Source organism: Rhodamnia argentea, chromosome 11, assembly GCF_020921035.1.
Source record: "Rhodamnia argentea isolate NSW1041297 chromosome 11, ASM2092103v1, whole genome shotgun sequence".
NCBI classification, from domain to species: Eukaryota; Viridiplantae; Streptophyta; class Magnoliopsida; order Myrtales; family Myrtaceae; genus Rhodamnia; species Rhodamnia argentea.
This window is the reverse complement of record NC_063160.1, coordinates 20417407-20437596: the sequence shown is the minus strand read 5'-3', so window position 1 is coordinate 20437596 and position 20190 is coordinate 20417407. Positions and strand designations below refer to the sequence as shown.

The 20190-nt window shown below is 43.7% G+C and overlaps 6 protein-coding genes and 1 long non-coding RNA gene across 8 annotated transcripts in view; 3 read left to right on the top strand and 4 right to left on the bottom strand.

The window, feature by feature from the left end:
* Window positions 1–20190, bottom strand: part of LOC115735585 (DNA repair protein REV1) — an 870695-nt gene that overhangs the window by 258121 nt on the left and 592384 nt on the right. The window lies entirely within an intron of this gene.
* Window positions 2382–4659, top strand: LOC115735639 (pentatricopeptide repeat-containing protein At2g15980). The gene has a single exon (XM_048272933.1). The coding sequence runs from the start codon at window positions 2499–2501 to the stop codon at window positions 3930–3932; it is 1434 nt and encodes a 477-aa protein (XP_048128890.1). The 5' UTR covers window positions 2382–2498; the 3' UTR covers window positions 3933–4659.
* Window positions 4795–6965, bottom strand: LOC115735642 (CASP-like protein 5C1). Its single transcript, XM_030667000.2, has 3 exons — window positions 6523–6965; window positions 5351–5483; window positions 4795–5275 (listed from the first exon to the last, which is right to left on the bottom strand). Exons 1-3 carry the CDS (start codon window positions 6651–6653, stop codon window positions 5081–5083), a joined length of 459 nt encoding a protein of 152 aa, XP_030522860.1. The 5' UTR covers window positions 6654–6965; the 3' UTR covers window positions 4795–5080.
* Window positions 11484–12027, bottom strand: LOC115735644 (mitochondrial import receptor subunit TOM6 homolog). The gene has a single exon (XM_048272974.1). The coding sequence runs from the start codon at window positions 11938–11940 to the stop codon at window positions 11776–11778; it is 165 nt and encodes a 54-aa protein (XP_048128931.1). The 5' UTR covers window positions 11941–12027; the 3' UTR covers window positions 11484–11775.
* Window positions 15386–17407, top strand: LOC115735638 (RING-H2 finger protein ATL65). Its single transcript, XM_030666996.2, has one exon. It carries the CDS (start codon window positions 15516–15518, stop codon window positions 17064–17066), a length of 1551 nt encoding a protein of 516 aa, XP_030522856.1. The 5' UTR covers window positions 15386–15515; the 3' UTR covers window positions 17067–17407.
* On the bottom strand, window positions 18155–19879 carry LOC115735641 (cold-regulated 413 plasma membrane protein 1-like). The gene is made up of 4 exons (XM_030666999.2): window positions 19559–19879; window positions 18921–19028; window positions 18745–18815; window positions 18155–18602 (listed from the first exon to the last, which is right to left on the bottom strand). The coding sequence occupies exons 1-4, from the start codon at window positions 19732–19734 to the stop codon at window positions 18349–18351; spliced, it is 609 nt and encodes a 202-aa protein (XP_030522859.1). The 5' UTR covers window positions 19735–19879; the 3' UTR covers window positions 18155–18348.
* On the top strand, window positions 18472–19343 carry LOC115735645. The gene is made up of 2 exons (XR_004014803.2): window positions 18472–18613; window positions 18715–19343. It is a non-coding gene; the product is annotated as an uncharacterized LOC115735645 (long non-coding RNA).

The following is a 20190-nucleotide window of genomic DNA, read 5'->3' as shown; positions in this document are numbered from 1 at the left end:
CTTTGACAAGGAAAGGAAAGAAACCTAAAATGCTTCAACTAGCAACCACTCAATCTCAATCTCAATCTCAATCCACAGGATAGAACATATTCCAAATTTCCAACCCCCTCTCACGCACCTAATTTCGTGGGCTCCAAATAATATCCACCATATATTTTAGAATATAAAGTTTTATTAGTAGCAATTTAGGGCATTTTCATTAGTGTGTTGTCCACACGTATCTTTCTTATGACCCATGGTGTGGGAATCTCCTCATTTTATCTGGTTTTTCCTTTTTTTTTACCAATAGATGCAGCTTCCTATGGTACCAACTTGCAATTGAAACACATATGGGAATTGATTCGCATTTAATCCGTGTCGCAAAGTTTCTAACTTGATTAAACATTATGGTCATCAAAGTTGCTTGAAAAAAGCATGGTTTGTTAACCTTGGGAAGCATCGTATGCCATGCTCATTTTCATCAATAATTCAAGATGCTGTGTTTTGCATTTCTTCTTCTTCTTCTTCTTCTTCTTCTTCTTCTTCTTCTTCTTCTTCTCCTCTCTTTTTTTTTGGTCACTTGCTAGAGTTCAGTGGTTGTAATTAGAAAAGAAAAGGGGTGACTGTTCAATGGTTTAAAAAAGATGGAGAGGCATCAATTCCATTCGGTCAACAACACTGCTTTGTTTGCACTTATCTCTCTTTTTTCTCTTCTTTGGCTCTTTTGGGGTACCACCTGAAACATCTGAAATGTTCTGCTTAGCTGAAACCTGAAGTGAACACTACTCCTAGTTCTCCACTTTCCTTCATCTTGGAATAATCGTATCGTACTTGCAAAAGTGGAAAAGAGATTGTGCAATGAATAGCATTTTGCTTTTCTCTTTCGTGGTAATAGCACAAATAGTCATTAAATGTTGATCCAGCGTACAATGTCATTTCTGAACTTTCGCTCAATGCGCAATATGATTCCTAGATTTTAAATTTGTTCAATATGATCCATGAACTATTGGTAAGTATTCAACGCAGTCCATAAACTATATGAAAAAATTTAAAAATTCATGGACCGCGTTAAATATTAGATCAAAGTTAAGAGGCCCCATTGATTATGTTAAAAGTTTAGAAACGACATTGCACATTAAGACAAACTTCAAAAACCATTTGTACCATTTCCGCGTCTCTTTTTTATTCACGGCTGTGTTTGCGGTAGAGCAGACTGTTATTGCTTAAATGGGTTTGAGATCAATTCTTCTAATCCTTCTTTTGCACTCGCGATGCCTAGTTATGATATGTATGCACTCGCAAATTCAACAAATATGGCTTGGTTTTGATAGGGAACAAGGCAACAAAAAAAAAGTGGCTAATCAGCCCTGCCTTTATCTTTAGAGCTCGAGTCCTTGGGAACTTTGCGTCCATTGAGGTGAAAGAATTTCTTCTATTGAGATTGGCACTTACGCATGCTACTTTAATCTCTCTCTATCTCTATCTCTATCTCTATCTCTCTCTATGTACCCTAAAGCAAACCTAAAAAATGGTTTCCACCTCAAACTAATTCTACCGATAAATTTCATGTAAAGCCTGTATCGTCATTATGTGAATTATATTTGCTTGGTATTAAATGGTTAAAAAAGAATAAAATAATTTGATTGAAAAACCATATCGAATCTCTAACACTTTAAATCTTGACTTTTCAAATTTTCTATAAATTTTGGAATATATGTAAATAACATTTCTTAACATTGGTAAGTGAGATACTTCCTATTGCATGAACTTTTAAGTTCATCTTCTTAAATCCACTAAATTTTGGAACGTTTGTTTTACCTTATCGTAGTTAGTTTTTTCATGGTAAGTCGTAAAAATTTGAGTTCGTAGTATCCTATTTCAATGCGAAATTTTCCGACACTGTACATTGACAATTTTCCTCGGTTTTCAAATTTGTAACAATTCATCCTAACTCGACCGAAATTGATTTCTTTCCACGTGCAAAGATGCGCTCTTTTGCTAGAACTGTGGAAGAAGAGGAGCAAAAGAAGAAAAAGGGTATGGAAATTAAGACTGATTGGAGCAAAAGCTTTTTAAAAATGTTTTCTAGCGTTAAAAGAAAAGAAAAACATATGAAAATATTCGCACCTCCAATCCGCAAACCACAAACTACCAAATTCCCAATGGGCCACAATTTAGCTCTAAGCCCAATTATCTTCTTCTCGTCTGGCCCAAGTGGCCCAATCATCTAGGTGTCAAGAAGGCCTCGACCAGTCCCGACCCAAAAAAAAGGATCAATTAGGTCGGGTCGGGTAACGGGGACCCAAAAAAATCGGGTCAATTCGGGTCGGGTTCCGTCCTCCCGCGCCTTCGCTCGCTGCGTCAAAACATAAGGCACAGACGATACTCTAGCTAGCTTCCACTTCGATAGGAACGTCGTCGACCGTTTTTTCTTCTCAAACTCGATCCTAATTCTCAACGCCAAATCGAGTCAACTTTCGAGCTCAGAAACTTCAGAAATCGAGCGGAATGGTCTGTTCATGGCAATGGCGATTGCGATTCGATTCCCGTTCCTCAACCTCCGCCACCATCTCTGCTCTCCATTCTCCTCGGCAGCAAATTCCGGCGAAACGCTCGTATCCGACGTCGTCTCGCTCCTGACCCACCACCGCTCCAAGTCGCGCTGGACCCACCTCCGCTCCATGTACCCCGACGGGCTCGCCCCGCCGGAGTTCTCTCAAATTGCCCTCCGCCTCCGGAACAATCCCCACCTCGCCCTCCGCTTCTTCCTCTTCACGCAGCGTCGCTCCCTCTGCGACCATGACCTGCGTTCTTACGCTACGACCATTCACGTCCTCTCTAGGGCCCGTCTCAAGCACCACGCTCAGGGCTTGATCAGAGAAGCCCTTAGGATCTCCCCAGATACGAAGCCTGTCGGGGTTTTCGAGGTGCTTGTGATGACGTACCGGGAGTGCGATTCCGCGCCCTTCGTGTTTGATTTGTTGATCGAGTGTTGCTTGGAAGCGAAGAAGGTCGATGAGGCTCTGGAAATCGCGAGGTTGTTGAGGTCGCGTGGTCTGAGCCCTAAAGTCAGTACTTTGAATTCGTTAATCTGCTGGGTGTGTAGGTGTAGAGGTGCATTGGCAGGTTATGAGATTTATAAGGAGGTTTTCGGGGTGAGTAATGGTGGAAATGTGGGGAATTCGAAACGGGTTGTCGGAATTAGCCCAAATGCGCGTACTTTTAATACATTGATGACGTGCTTCTATCAGGATGGCGCTGTGGAGAGAGTTGAGGAGATTTGGGACGAAATGGTGAGGTCGAGCTGTGCGCCGAATGTGCACAGCTATAGTGTCTTGATGGCTGTGTATTGTGAGGATGGGAAGGTTGTAGAAGCCGAGAAAATTTGGGTTGAGATGCGAGTCAAGGGAATCGAGGCTGATGTTTTGGCCTACAACACAATCATTGCCGGTTTTTGCGAGAGTGGACTGATTGAGAGGGCTGAGGAATTGGCGAGAGAAATGGAATTGAATGGATTGGAGAGTACCGGTGTCACCTATGAGCACCTTATAAAGGGGTATTGTAATGGAGGAGATGTTGATTCGGCATTGCTGGTTTATAAGGACATGTGCAGAAAAAATTTTGGGCCAGAGGCATCAACAATACATGCGATGACCATAGCGCTGTGTGATCAGAGTAGGGTTTTTGAAGCTCTGGATATTTTGAGAGGTGCAGCAGATGATTCTTGTTTGTTGCCAAAAGGGAAGACTTATGAGGTTTTGATAATTGGGTTGTGCTTGGAGGGGAAGATGGAAGACGCTTTGAGGCTCCAGGCAGAGATGGTAGGTAAAGGTTTTGAAACGAATTCAGAGATTTACACTGCTTTTATCGAAGGTTACAAGAAGAAAGGGAACAAGGAAATGGTGGAGAAGCTGAGAAAAGAAATGCAAGACATGCAGCAGAAAGTGAATTAGCAAAGCAGAAAAGGTATTAGTTGGTTTAACCAATTTGTGGAGAAGTTCTGGTGTAGGTCATGCTTCTGGGATTCGCATCTGCTAATGCAAGATTTCATGCTTTCATAGGTGGTGGAATTCATCACCAGAGCATCTGCTAGCTGTTATGTGACGACTTGGGGCAGAACTATCTTAAACAAAGGTTTATGCGCTCTATGTTCTCGTCTGCTTGGAACTGGCTTCAGAAGGAAGGTTGAATTCACTGAGGAGCTGAGTGGACTGGAGGAGTTGATGTTATCATGGTTTTGGTTGGGTTTTTGGTCCTAGAAGAAGGATTGGTTTTGGGGCAAGTCAAGGTAAGATAGTACTTGTGTGCAAGTACGTAGAAAGGTGATCAGAGTCCTGTGTTCCTACGACTCCGTTTTGTAAACCAAGGGAAGCATCTCTTTTCATGCATCTACATTTTACTATTGGTTGATGATCTTCAGACAATGAGAAGATTGTTTGTAGATGTGAACTCTGCAAACGTGCAACAAATTGAGGTTGATGGTCATCTCTCATTGCAATGTTCTCCGGCGACGACTGTGGGCACGAAGATGCTTATGTTTGAGAATTGAGTTTGAATCAGGGAGAGATGTGGGTTGTTGAGTACATAGGACTGCAAAGATGAGAACAACTGTTCTCAGGTGTTATGTTTCTTGCGAAAATTTGAGACCAAACTGAAATAATTGAATGATTTGAAATATGCAAGACTAATCTTCTAGAGATTCCGATACACGAAGGCTCAGAGCATGACAAAGCTATACATTTTAGAAGAAGGAAGCTTAATCCTCATTGCGGGATACAAGAAAGCCAGCAGAGAGATCCAAAGTGGTCAGTTTTAACAGAGACTCTACACTAAAACCTTTGTAGACTATGAAAGAATTGCATTTGCAGTTCCTGACGATAAAACTAGGAAGAACTATGTATATTTTGCACAATGATCTGGAGAATATTAAGCTCCGAGAGTAACTTTCTGCTCTACAATTGCACGCTCGATGCTATGATTTCCGTTACAGTATAGCAAGAGATCTCTTTTTCTGTGAACATGAATCCTAAACACCATCCACTTGTGAGATTGTCACGGAACATGTCCAGTGAACTCTGCAAAATCTTGAGAGCCAAAGAATTCACAAAGCTGGGAGCAACCAGAGGTTGAAGAGTGACGAAGCGAGGGACAAAAACCAGGACAAGAAGGCCATGGCTGCCGATATTTGATATCTACTGCAAAACTTTGGCGGGCAGTAAGGCCCATCGGCCTGCACCAGCAGATCCACGACGCTAGCCGTCGAGCTAGCCGCCGCTAGTGTGAGAGTGGACAGCACCTGTAACAAAGAGCCTTATGTTCAATAATCCAACCTTTCAATTGTTTAATTATGCAGAGAGTATGCAGTGCACACCCAGTCTCCAATTACGATGATGAGTAGAATTCCAGGTTGTCGGAGCGGGCACTTAACCAGGACGGAGTATCCGTCCACCAATGCCAAGGTAAAGCTCCACGGTATGTTTAAACCCATGATTGTGACCAAGTAGCTGCATCAGTAACAATTGCAGAGAGTTCAAAAGTAGTCAAACGGATGCAAATATTACCGGCAATATTGATTCAGATTCATTAGTTCATTAAATTGACTTAACCAACAGTTCAGCTGATCATTCTGCTTCTGCCAAAATGGTAGCAATGTCAGCAATTTGTGGCAATTAGCCATGAAACCGGCGAGCAGAAAGATGTCCATCTTTCAAAAGGAGGAAAATTGCTGGGGATGACTGCTTCTTGATGATATGTCTTAGCTACATTTCGGGCTTTAAATATTGCAGGGATAATCCGTGGAGTTAACGGGGCGTGAGCAACTAGCCAAGGAAAGACCCGGCAAGCAAGAAAAGTCCAATGTGACAAAAGTGGATGCGTCATTCATGAAGCAAACGTATGAGAACAGCCGCCAGAAAAAAGAAAGATTGGAGAAAAATCATTTATTAGTCGAAGAAACAAATGGGGCTTAGGCACGCAGAGTTGGACTGCGGATGCCGAAGAGAATGCGACTTGAAGCAGTACAGGTCAAAAGCCATATTGAATCAGACGATGGGCATTCGCATCTTTTTGTTCAGTCTTTTACCAGATTTGTATGATCCTGTTTGACGCTGCCATATGAGCTCTTGAAATAACTAATTGAAAGTTGACACAAAACTACTTTGAAGTTTGAACTCGGAGACGGAAAGCTTCACAACTCTTCCGACATCTGGTTTCTAATGGAGCGCCGGATCAAAATCAGGGGAGAGAGCGAGAAGAGAACCACTACAATGCCAGAAACAGATTGTTTTACCCGACAAGAAGGCTGCTCTACTTCCTAAGTGCTTTTTTTTTTTTTTTTTTTGGGCTCCTTCCTTTCTTTTTTGTGGTAACCTCAAAACAGACAAGGAGGCAGAAATGATGACACCGAGTTTCTCACGTAAAGATACACGTGATGAACACAACAGACCAATTGGTATGATCCCAAAGAGAGCTCAGCAACAGAATGGAAAGGAACCCAATTTGAGTTGGATTGAGATCGTGAAAGAGAGAGAGGTCACCACCTACCAGAAAGCGGTGTAGCTGTAGAACTGAACGCCGAGAGACATGAAGAGAAGAGAAGCAGAAGAGAAGACGGTCTGGCCCAATCTCAGAGCAAAACCTGCGCTTGTTCCCACCGAGCCAGGCACTTCGTCCATCCCCCCCCTCCTCCTTCTCGCATAGATTTTTGCAATCTCCTCGCTATTGGGGAACAACTTCTCTTGCCTCCGTCCTCATCACGGCGATCCATCGCAACCACTCGCGAGCCATCACAGAATTCAACTTCTCGATCAAACTATAATGGAAGAAGACCAACCCACCCACCCAACTGCTGACAGAATGGCAAAACAAGCATAAGGTTGTGCTCTCTTCCTCCCAATACCCTCCTATACGGCCATGAAAAATGGCACGAAACCAGAAGCCTTGTGGGTGGAGAAGAAACTGTCAGCTTTGACGAAACACTCTCTCTCTCTGACTACAGTTTCTCGGTGGGCAAATTTTGAGTGGGGGTTGGGACTCGTGGAGAAGATCTACAGTTGTTTATGGATACACTTGGCTTTAATTATGTGGGAATTGACATTTGGGACCTTCTCAATTCTTGGTCGCACGTCTTTGGTGCCCCACGAAAAGAAAAGAGCGTCCATTCTCTCTCCTCTGCACACAGAGAACAGAGAGCAGAGAGAGAGAGAGAGGGAGAGGGAGAGATTGTTGTGGTTGGCTTGAATATTTGATCTGTTCTATTCCATTGCAGAGAAAATTTTGGGGGACATGTTTTGCCGAAAACATTCTCTTTTCCAACACAACCCTTTTCATATTTCTTGCTCTAAAACATTCCTGTAATAGAGATTCTCCTGTCTAATTTCAGCTTAAGCTCCAATAATCTAAGATTAAGGGCCAAGAAACAACCTTAGAGTGATTAACTGAAGCGCAGAAAGAAGGCCCTCGCCAGATCTGAGTCAGCTGCACAGGTGTCCGCAGGCGTGTATTTGGCGGACCGATGGATGACGCAATAAATCCACCGAAACGTCGGCCGACGTATCCCGAATAGCGCCACGTGTCGCCGCGCGATGCGGCTTTGCATTAGTTGGTCTCATGACATGTTTCAACAGTCGCTGATGTGTCGAGGGGCAATCAATGTGGCTGGCGGATTCCCCCTTTCGCTATCCACCAAACGAGCCGGCCCGGCCTTTGTCACTCTCATTGGCATCTACTTATCACCATTTTTCACGAAAATAATAAATTTCATTGGGAAAACATTTTTAGAGAAGTTATCTTAGAAAATTGTTTTTTTTTATTTTTTTAATTTACTAGGTTTTACCAAAGAACACGAAAGTTATGTTCCTGCCTTTGTTGTATAAAATTATAACTCCCATATTTAAGAAAAAGTCTCGAGCTAAGTCCCAAGTTCGAGAGCCGGAGGTCCGGGCCAGCACGTGGCGGACCTCACCCAGGCACTAGCGACCTGGGGATCGAGTCACGTTCGCATGGAATCTAGGTAGCTAGGGTCCCAAACCAGACCTAAACATCGAGGTGTTAAGTTCAAGCATCGAGCCTATTTTATATTATGATATATGATTTTTTATATTCAAAAGAGGAGGCTATTTTCTTGAACATAAATATAGAACTTTTTGTTGACAATGAAAATGTTTCCTATTGCCTAAAAAAATGAGCCATAAAAAAGTGTTGTCCGGACAATATTTTTTTCTGCAAAATGAGTAGTCTCATGACTAGAAATTCATGATTGATAAACCTTTCATGGGTTATAAATAAAATACTGTTGGCATGTTACGATTCAATATTCAAGTTGAGACGCAAGATAGTCCAGATCATCACGGATTATCAAACTCACATACCTTGGTCGACCGTCGTCAAATTGATGCGATCAATATATTCTTTAGTATGCAAAGAAGCTCAATAGTTCATACAAAATTAGACACGTGATGAAAAGAAGAACCAGGTAATTTTCTTTTCGTTTTGATAGATATTAAAGAAGACACATCAAAGTGGGGCCAAAAGCGGGAGAGCGTGGACCACAAAGCCGGGCTTAAAGATAAGATGCCCCCTGCACTTTCGCCATTACTAATGGTCTAGAAATAAAGCGATCTCCAATGGTGGTTAAAACAGTATAAAGACTGTTGTCCAATGTCGATTACTAATTGAATTGATATAAGAAGGGAAAATGATGCAACCAATCCATGAATTCTGACTCAATATGTAATGTGATTTCTTGACTTTGAATTTGATCAGTATAATCCCTAAATTTTTACTCGATATGCAATGTGATCCTTCAATTTTACTTTGTTCTATATGATTATTGGATTTTTAACACACGTTCAATTTAATCATTGAACTATATGAAATGTTCAATGTCGTTCCTAAAGTTGAATCAATGAAAGGGCGAAATTGAATATTTTCTTATAATTCAGAAATTACATTGAACATGCACAAAAAAATTTAAAGATCACATTGAATAAATTAAAAGTTAAAAAAGATTACTTTTCATATTAGATCAAATATTAAAAAATCGTTTATGCCATTATCCCATAAAAAAATTAAAAGAATTAAGGCAATGGAGCTCTGCTTTTGAAGGGAGGGCCGTGGAACTGCCATGTGTCGGTCGGTGACGGGCCCCCAAGGTAGTGGGGAGCATCTCAAAAAGATACATACGATGGACAGTATGAGAAAATTACAAAAGTATCATAGAAATTACAAAAGGACAGCTTACCTAACACTGTCGGCAGGCAGGACTCATCGGTCGCTTCCAATTTTCGATTCATTCCGATAAATTTTTTAAAAAAAATCACGTGCACTTTTTTAGAGACCAATACGAATACCGACTCTCCAAGGAAAATCATGGCAATTGTTGTGCAAAGTCTTGATAACCAAGTTTCCTCCACATGTAGCCTCAGACACTTATCGGCAATACTCAAACTGATACGAGGAAACCTTACGTTTTACTACGTAAACACATGGATTTGTATGGCTTTACCATGTTGGCGGAAAAGCTCAAAACCAACAATAAGGGAGACCAAAAGATAAACCCGGCAGATATTTCACATTGCCCACTCCATTGAGGATAAGCAGCAGCAACCACCAAGCAGCCTTAGGACGCCAAGACGGCTCACTTGGATAGATATCGAACGATTTTCAGGGCGAATGGATTTGAATTTAAGTGACAGACCCAGCTAACAAGAACAATTGACCAATAATTGTTAGCATACACAACTATCGTGCACCACGAAATCTACAAATGAAATTTCATCCAATGGGCAATTTAATTCTTGAACTTTTAATTTGTCCTTCAATTAATACTAATTTATGAATAATATTAAGCATTTTCATATAATCTAGGCACTAAATCAAACATATACAAAAAAAAATTCAGAAACCATATTGAATAGATTAAAAGTTCAAACAACATTGCATATTGGGCTAAAATTTGTAAACCACGTTGAATAAATTAAAAGTTCAGAAATCACGAAGCATGTTATGCCAAAACTGAAAGACTATTTGTGTCATTTTCCCATACCTACTTCGGCCTAATTTGGCGTTTGCCAAAATGTAGGAGTGTTTGGCTACTTTTTGCTAGCTTCCTGTGGACTTTAACGTTGAACCCTTGAGAACGAATATCAGCACCATGGCATTCAATGGAGTTTTCAAAGGCGACCATGCTTTGGACGTCATCGAAAGGGATAACTACATCATCAGCCAGTTCCCTCTCGCTCCTCTCTTCAAAGATTTTCCCAAAAATCTTAGTCGAAAGCCATGATGATGATTTTCTTCCTCGAGGGGTTCGAAGATACCAATCATTTCTTGGTGATGGAACGCCAGATTCCGGGGGACAATATCAGGAAGTTAAAAAGTAAAAGAAGTGGAAAGGAAGGGGTAGAATATGCAAGAAGAACAAATCAAACAGCCAAGTTACCACAAGCACCAAAAGCAACAAGTTTCTCCCATCCCTTTAAGGATGAAATTCCAAGGACAAAAGAGTTTTTATCATCAACTAAAACCTCAAGAAGCAACTCATAAAGGTAGACAGTCCTGTCATGGATTCGGCTCACTCGTTCATTCGTTGTAGGATGAAAAGCAACATCCAAAGAGCACACTGAACTCATCGCCCATAAGACTCAAGCACAAGTCTGGGCCCTTTTTTCTCCCCTTTCAATAAACAATTTCAACCTCCAAATAGTCAAAAGACAATAAACCAGAGCATCATCGAAACATGACTTGCAGCAAGTTGGCCACCAAAACCCAAAATGACTCTTGCTTTCCTCACCCAACAAATATTTGTCCCCCCATTTGGGTCAGAATCCATTGGATCACCAGAAAAGGGTATCCGATAAGCAAAACAAGTACTTAAAACTTGCTTCCACATTTACCAGCAAAGCGTCATGTAGCCGCCAATCGCTGGCGAAACACATGTTCGCAAACTGAAATTCCCGATTTATATGGAAATTGTGGACCACTCGGGCATCAAGCCTCGACTATTGAATATGCAAACACAACCCCCAATTCAATTGGAGCGAACACAAGGCAAAGATGATTCTCATAGGGTCGATTCATCCTAACTACCTCTTCCCATTCACAAGTGTGGAAATTGATCAACTAGAGAATGAAATAGGCAGCAACGAAACAGAAATCCTTCCTAATCCGCTGTTTTACCCGGTCAGAGGGGAAAAATATGAAATGAGGACAGAAAAGGGACCAATTGAGAAATGCAACTTCCATATCTGCTCTAGATTATTGAGTCTCGACATAGACAGTAAGCACTTCCTCGGTTTAGTCGGTCCTAAAGGAAGATGCAAATTAAAAAGGAGGACACGACTGAGAGCTCAAAACATTCCTCACTGGTGTCAATGAAAACTAGTTCTACACCAAGAACTGCACTACTCCAATGAACTCAAATATACACAGCAAATCGACAGCCCCCTCCATATATCATGTCAGCTCAGTCCAAACAAGTACAAATTCGACATCAACACTGGATCTGGGTACCGAGAAACTAGAAAACAAGGTAAAATCTAATCCTTGGTTGTTCAAGTACAAGGGCCGCGTTGATGATGCACGAGAAATCGAACGCAGACATGAGAGGAAAGCTTGGGTTGCCCCTGTGATCCATCATTTCGATTTACTAAAGACCATGTACTGGGAATCCAGCGAAAACAAACGCCAAACAGAACCGGATCATAAAGAAACGAATCCCAAAAGCACTATCGTCAAAGAACAATGATCCACAGTAACTCATCGATTACCTAAATTCTACGCAGAGAAAGGGATCATCTAGAACTCGAGCTTGAGCTCCTCCTTCTCGTCGGAGAAGTAGTGGAGGATGTAAGGCGCGACCCGGACCACAGCGACCCAAACGCTGAACATGGCCACATGCGCCCTCAGCTGCTTCAAGGCCTCCGCCTTGTCCGGCTTCTTCATGAACATTCCGGGAAACATGATTGGAATGGTCGGTCGATTGACTCGCGTTGCTTCTTCCTCCTCCTCGGACTGCTAAGCCCTTCCTCGTGTGGTCTCCGAGTTTGATTTGGGGGTTTAGGGTTTATAGTCACGGAACGAGAGAACAGAACACGGACCCCAAGCGGTATCACTGGGCCTAAGCTTGAGACCAATGTAAAAGCCCATTGTAATCGAGCCCAACTATGTTTTGTCGGCCCAATTTTGGACACTGGGCCCACATCTAGATCTTTTTATTTCTTTCGGCTACTCTCTTTTCCGTAAAAACCTTTTTCATTCTGGTATCAAGCTGAAGACAAAATCCGGGGATTAGTGGATGATGAATGGACATAAAGAGCGTGAAAAGATTTCGAGATTATCAATTGAGTCCTTTTCATTCCGTTGAAAGTTAAGATCAAACTCTTAAAGCTCAAAACTTGGTGGGCATAAATCATGACACGCTATACCAAAAGATAATGAGACAAGAGAGGAAACTGCGTTACTATTTACGGGGTTAAAAAAAAAAAACGAATCTAGAGTAAGTTTTTTTTTTTTTTCGATAGTAATAGTATATTTTCACCTACCGGACTATTAATTTAAAGAAAATTTCAAATGGAGATCCGAAGCGGGACGTTTTCTCAAATGAGAGCACAAAATGAGACTTGTTTCAAATAAGACATGAAGTAGCCAATCTGATCTCAAATGATGCCTCGGAGCTCACTAGTTCAGGGCATTACATGAGAACATAGTCTTTATTTACATTTGAGAAAACACCATCGGAATTCTAAAATTAAAATTGGGAAATAGATGAACTAATGAAATTTAACCTGCTAAATCTGAAAATTCTAAATGGATAGCTGTTAAAATCAATAAACTGACCCAACATGTAATATAATATAATATGATCCCCAAATTAGGTTATGGAAAGATAGACACATCATATATTCAAATCCTAAGTGTATCCAATAAAAGATGAAAAATTAAATATTTATGTACCCCCAACATCAGTTGACTTACATTTCTCACGATACGCGACCATCGTATTCGTTTCGTGTCAATTTCTGTCCTATAGTCAACAGACTAGAGGTTGTTGAGGTTTTTCTTTGAATATGATCTGAAACTATTATGAGGCCTTGATCGTTAAGATAGACACACAAAGAAATCTTTGCGTCAATTTCCGTTCTATAGTCAACAGACTAGAGGTTGTTGAGGTTTTTCTTTGAATATGATCTAAAACTATTATGAACAGTCAACAGACTAGAGGTTGTTGAGGTTTTTCTTTGAATATGATCTAAAACTATTATGAGGCCTTGATCTTTAAGATAGACACACAAAGAAATCTTTGCCTTTGGCATAGACCGCATCAGTCACAGGAATTACATCGATTGTTGGGATGCACATGTAATGACCTAAGCTCACCATGCTTCCGCTGCGTCACTTGCAAGAATTTGTTCGCTTTGGAGTGCAGCACAAGGCTCGCCAACTCCTCACGGTTTTGTTTCTCCGATGATCACCTATACAGTCCTTAAAAAACACGTATTGCAAATTTAAAGGGGGTCTAGCCAAATAAATCATCCAATACCTCACTCCCTAGGTGACGTGGGATAGGATGTCACAGCACATCTAAGTTGTGTTAGAAAAATCTTACGTTAGGGAATTAGTGCGATGTGGTGTGGAGCAATTATTATATTCAAATCGGCTCATAATTATTTACTTAAACTTTTGAGTGAAGTGAGTTTAATTGTGTATGTTGACGATTTTGAACTCGATCTTCTTCTTTGAGATCTCTTTGATAAAGATATTAGACTTTTGTTCTGCAATCTCAACATCGATTCCACATACTAAAACGATATTATGAATTAGCAAAAGGTAAGACCAAATTTCGCGTGAAGAGGGAGAGAAATCCGCATCCGAGTTAAGGGACATACCATGGCTAATCATTAAAATATCCGAGGGAGATGCTCGACACAACATAAAGAAACAAAAGGGGTTGCCGATGATTATGATTCCGCTGCATTGTCGGAGTATATGTAAAACAAAACTAGCACAATGCCATAATCAAAAATGGAATTATGGTCACTTTGCTGACGTAAGTACGACGACGCCCTTACGTGTCTTGTCCGATGAAACCGAGGACGCTATTTACTGAAGTCACGTGCCAATTTTTTTTTTTTTTTTTGGGGGGGAGGAGGAAGGGAATAATAAAAGTGCCCCACTTTGTTCAATTTTCTTGATTTTTCTTTTATGTTGATTTTTCTCTATTTCTGCTTAAATTTATGTTAATTTATTGTAGCGGAAAAGTTCCTAAGAGTTCAAATTCCGACATCAGGACTCGTCGACTTCCTGTGCATTTCTAGGATGGTTTTCGTTAACAAAGGTCCTCGTTGCACTAAGAAAGCTAGGTTACATGAGCTGTGAAAATATAAGAAGGTAAGTTTTGTTTACCCCTCCCTGAAAGAGGAAAAATAAAATGTGACACCGCGTAAAGTTATGTGTCAATTTTTTAATGCTGGTAATTTAGGAGTATAAGAACAAAGGCTGGTAATTTATGGGTTCATGAAATACATTGGGAAAAAAAAAAGGAAATACAATGAGAATCTTATCGACTAGTCAAGTTCAGGACTTCAACACGTGCACGTAATCCTTTCGTTCGCATGCATGTGATGAGGTTTATACAAATAAGGTTCGCGAGATAGGAAATTCCCCGACCGTCTCACATTAAGTACCCTTAACTACCCTAACTTTGGAGGGCTATACATGTAAATTCACCGCATATTATTACTTTTCGGTCCACCCTTATCTCTATAAAATAGAGATTTGTCCAACCATTGCACTCATGTGGTGAAAATGCAAGGTTAAAAGTAAATTATTTCACTCGCACTGATATCTAACGGTACTCGTTCCTAAAGTCACTCTTGTATTCTATCATAAACCTAATGAACATTAAACGAAATCGAGAAACGTTGCTATGTCTTCCGGTTATCAATAAATCGTTCGGTTTCGTTATAGAATGCATTAGTCGGATACAAAGATCGTGATAAAGTTTTTTCTTTTGCCCATAAATTTTCTGGAGTTAGGCCACAAGTTCATTTGATGGATCATCTAGAACTCACACAAGGTCTACCAGCGTCAAACCTTCTGGTGGCTGATCAACACTTTAACCTAAGTTTCAAACCAATGTTTTCGAGTTATCTAGCCACTCTCTTTCCCCTGTGGACCACCACATCAGGAAGGACCTAAACGCGACATAGAATGAAAACCATCCTCACATTTCCCACGCAACAAGAACTTTGAATAAGGACAAAAAAAAAACAAATGCAGCGCAAAAGCCTTACCCGGGCCCACCGCCCATCCTAACTTCCGCCAATACCCTCCCGCCACGTCAGAAAAAGCCCCACTTCCGAACTAGCACCACCACAGTCCATCACCTACGTGAGCAACAATCGCATGAACCCCAGCAGTGGAGACCAGTTAATTTCCGCCGTAGAAGGACATTTGGTCCCGTCGGGGCCCACGCGGTACGCACGGCTGAGATGCATTTGGCTCATAAAGTGCTCGGACAGCGCTGGATTTAACCAATGTCACATGCGCGTGGCAGACCCAGACGGCGCGTTCACATAGGCCCGCGGAGCAGCAGAACAGTGCCTGGTCGCCTTAAATTCACCAACGTTGACGTGTCGACCGCCCACCCCTGGTTCGACATATCGGAGCCGAACACAGTGCTCGCGGTCAACCCCGCCCGCATTCATCAACACCTCCCTTCATTCTCTCGTCGAACCCCAAACGAAAGCCGCTCGCTCACACCGCTTCTTATTTTTCCCTCCATAACAACCGCCGCCGCCGCCATGACCTCGTCGATCACGATCTCACCGTCCCCCTCTCCGTCTCCGAGCTGGTCCCCCTCGCCGTCCCCAGCCGTGACCACCGTCCCCAAGACCGTCATACTCCGGCAGCAGTCCTCCCCACCGTCGAAGTCCGCCGTGAACTTCAGCCCGCCGCTGATCGCGATGGTTGCGGTGGTCGCCGCCGCCTTCCTCATCGTCTCCTACTCCCGCCTCATCTCCCGCCACCTCCTCCGCCTCCACCGCCGCGTCTCCTCTCGGCGCCGGCAGCGCCGCCCCTACCTCCCGTCCTCCTCCTTCGACCTCAACTCCCCCCCGCCCTTCTTTGACTCCCCCGACGCCGGCGCAGCCGCCTTCTACGTGTACTCGCCATACGGCCTCGACGACGCCGTCATCAAGACCATCCCTCTCTCCCTCTACATCGCCAAGGGCCACAACCACCGAACCCGAGACTGCGCGGTTTGCTTGCTCGAGTTCGAGGAGAGCGACTACGTGCGGACTCTGCCGGCGTGCGGCCACGCGTTCCACGTGGATTGCATCGACATGTGGCTCCGATCGCACGCCAACTGCCCCCTCTGCCGCGCCGGGATATTCCTCCCGCCGGAATCGCCTTTCGTGCCTCTAATGGCGGCGAGGATACGGCCGAGCCTCGACGAGGAAGCGATCCTCCGCGACATCATCTTCGAGGAACCGCTCGACGCAACGGAAGTCAGCCTCAACGACCCAAACAGCCACCACAGTAACAACGTGAACGGGACAACGGTCACGGAGATCGTCGAAGAGCAATCGCCTCGGAGGATGAACCCGTCATCGGAGGATCGGACGATGAACGCGAGGGACTTCCTGCTGAAGCGATCGTACTCGTTCGGGTTCGAGAGGAGCTTGGCGTCGGAGAGGATGGTCCTGGAGCCCGTGACGGCCTCACCGTGGAGGTACCGCCGGGGAGGCGGCGGAGGGTTCTGGAACAAGAGGATGTCGCCATTCGGCTCCTTGCCGAAGCCCAGGGTGTTCTCGTTCCGATACTACAGGGGGATGAAGTCGCCGTTCTTCAAGCGGAGAGGAGGAGGAGGAGGAGGAGGAGGAGGAGGAGGAGGAGGCTTCTTCCCGCTGTCGGAGTCGAGCGTGAGGTTCTCGAGCGGCGCCAGCGGAGGAGGAGGAGGATCGTCGCGGCGGAGCAAGTCGATCGCGAGCCCCATGTTCGGGAGGCCGGCGGGGTTCTCGTCGAGCCGGCTGAGGTGCGGCGATCCCGAGGCGCTGCTCTCGCCGGAGCGGTTCAACAGGAGGTAGTAGCAGTAGGGGAACCAGGGAACTTGAAAATTCAGACCGGCGGCGACTCCGAGCCGGGGGGGCGGGGGGGAGGGGATGGATCAAGTGGGGTGGACACGTGGACGGGGGAGGAAGGGAGGCGCGGGGGATGGACGGTAGGAGATGGGACAGGGAAGTGCGGGTGGAAGTGGGAAATGGGGTCAACAAGTGCTTTTAATGGACACACAGGGAGAGACGAAATGGTGGAGGGGGGGCTGGTTCTGCAAAAAATTTAATTTTTATTTATTGAATTGAATTGAGTTTTTTTTTTTTTTTTGAGAAGCGAGTCAAATTAAATGGGACTGGGACTGGGAGGGCATTAAATGGCGGGGGAAAGGGGACAGAGGAGGGGGTGGGGAGGTCGCTTCGATTGGTGCATTCATTGATTATTTTTGAATTTCGTTCCTTTTGAGCATGACCCAGAAAATGAAATCCAAATTGAAATTGAAATTGAAATTAAGATCGAGGATTGTGTAATCTGAGGAATCGGGACGGGAGGTCACATTTTCTTGGGCCAAACGGCAATTGCGCTTGGGAGGAATTAAAGGAGGAAACGAACAAGCGTCGCCGACAAAGTCGGTGGGGATGGACATTTAAGCGGGCACATAAGGTAAAAGTCCTTTCTTCTTATTCTTCTTCTTCTTTCATGTTGTTATAGAAGTTCATGGAAAGTGAGTTTATTAAGTTACAGTTCTCGCTTGCTTTGGCCGGAAGTTCTTTGATTTGGAAAAAAAAAAAAATGCTAAGGTTGTGTTAGATTTCATGTCGGAAAATTGGGATGAATTTTGATTTTTGTGTGCTTGGATTCTTGAAGTTGTTGCACCCGCGTTAGACCCATCGTTATCTCACGTGTTCAAAACTCCACCAGCAGCTCAATAACAATTATTACCCTGGGGAGAAAAACTAAAGAAGTCACAGTCTGGACAACCTTGGACTTCCCAAACTCATCACCCTTGTTCTCTCGGATTTTCCATTAAATTAACTTGCATTTTCAATAGATCAAAATTGGTATTTTTAGATTTTTTTTTTATCCACTTGTAAGTACTGAAAAAAGGCAATACCATTTCTTTCAGCACGACACAGCCGCCCACCGCCCGGAACCCCAACATTCCTTTCATGAAGTATTTGGTCCCACACGTTTTTTACAGGTCAATTTGGATTCCAACAGTGGTAAAAAACAAGTCCCTGGAAAATGACATCAAACGAGCAACACGAGTCCCCCATTACCAACCACGGTGGGAATCAGCAAATTGTCAAAATCAGCCTACAGGATGTCGACCACCAATGCCCACGCCGGGTAGACGAACAGGATGATCAAGCCGACCGTGTTAGAGATGCCGTTCGCTTTCGTGAACGAGTTGCGGAACCCGCCGGAGGCTCGGATGTGCTCTTGCAGCAAGTAACACGCGATGGCGAGGCAGATGGCCACCCCGATCCAGCTCCCCTTTATGGTGCTCGCGAACAGGCTCGGAGCCACCACTATCAGGAGAATCAGAGCGCCGGGCATCTCCAGCCAATCTGTCAAAATGGTGGTGACGATAATCATATCATGTTCCTAGTACTGCACTAGAAAATTTTTTTGGTGCGTTCGGGGATATTATGACCATATGGGGATGTGCGAACCGTGCAGGATGATTGAAGAATTGATGTCTTTGCGTACCTGGGAAGTGCCGAGGAAAGAAAAGGCGCAGGACGACTGCGACGAAAGCAATCCACTTGCCAATCTCTCCCCTGCAGCACGGGGTTCAAAGTATCTCATCTCAAGCAATCACTTCTTGCATTCTGGTTTAGTTAATAGAATGGACAGCGGATGTATGCATTCATTCAGCAGATTACCTGAGAATGGAGAACAACAACGAAGGGAGGCTCAAGAAGATGTAGGGGATCAACAGGGACGTGAGCATGTTCGTCCTCCAGTGTGTCCGGTCCAAGACCAGCAAGTAGCTGCATCATGCACCAGATTATTCTCCATTTGGTAATATTACAGTGAACAAGTCTCAGCTCGCAGAGGTGGTGGTGATGTTGTTTGAGATTTGCATCATTTTCGCCCGAACTTGTTCAATGAGATTACGGACGGGGAAAGAGAGAATGGAATTGTATGTTCGAGTTGGGCTCAGCTGGGCCGGCCCATCTCGCGAGGCGCGATCCGGTTGCCTCAGTCCATTATGATATATTTGAATATTGATAATTCTTTTCTTTCTTCTTTTTTTTTTTTACTGAAAAAACACGTTGGTTAGTTTGACTTGGAGATTTTATCCACCTTATTCATCCACTTCGCTAGGAAAATTTTTGGGTGGGGAAAACCAGGGGCATCGTTTTGGAAGAAATGCTTTCCAACACACGAAATTAAGACATGAAATGGATTCCGATGTTCAAGGGTGCCCAACGACAAGTGATTGGCATGTCACAAAGCACAAATAGAACATCCATCGAAACAAGAAAAGTTGGGAGAGTGAGGGTTAAGGAGCACATACATGGCGGCGACAGATGCAACACATTCAAGAATGGTAGTCCCCAATCCAGAGCTCCTCAACTCGATCGCATGATTCATGAGCTTCTTGGCAGCGTAGCTCATCTCTTTCAGATCCGACGCTATCAAATCGCTCGCAACTCGGTCTGTCCTCATCGCCAAGGAACCATGCTTGCCCATTCTCTCCCCTCCACAAGAGCAATAGAAACAGACACCCCACAAACAAAGCTCTAACACAACTCTGTGGTCTGTTCATGTAGAAGATGGACTTATAACAAGTGTGAGATCGCAGTAGGTTGATCATGTAGTATTTTTATAATTGGGATTGCCTTGTCATTTTTGCTACGTGGCCTACGTTTGAGTAAGGCCAGTTTGCCAGTTTTGGTGGAGAGTCAATATTATGGGCAAAGAGATATCGACGGACGGCATTTGAAAACTAACTGGATAAATTTGATCTACGTTCGATGCATTGTGGGTTAGGGAATCATCCACGCATTGCCACGTCGTGTGCTCTGTTATTCTCGGACGGCCATTGGGTCCCCGAGCATGGCCACTTGCTGGCACTCCATTGGCCGATTCATTGCCGATAGTATTTTCTTTTGGAGGAAGAGTGCCAGTCCATATTTCGTGTATGTG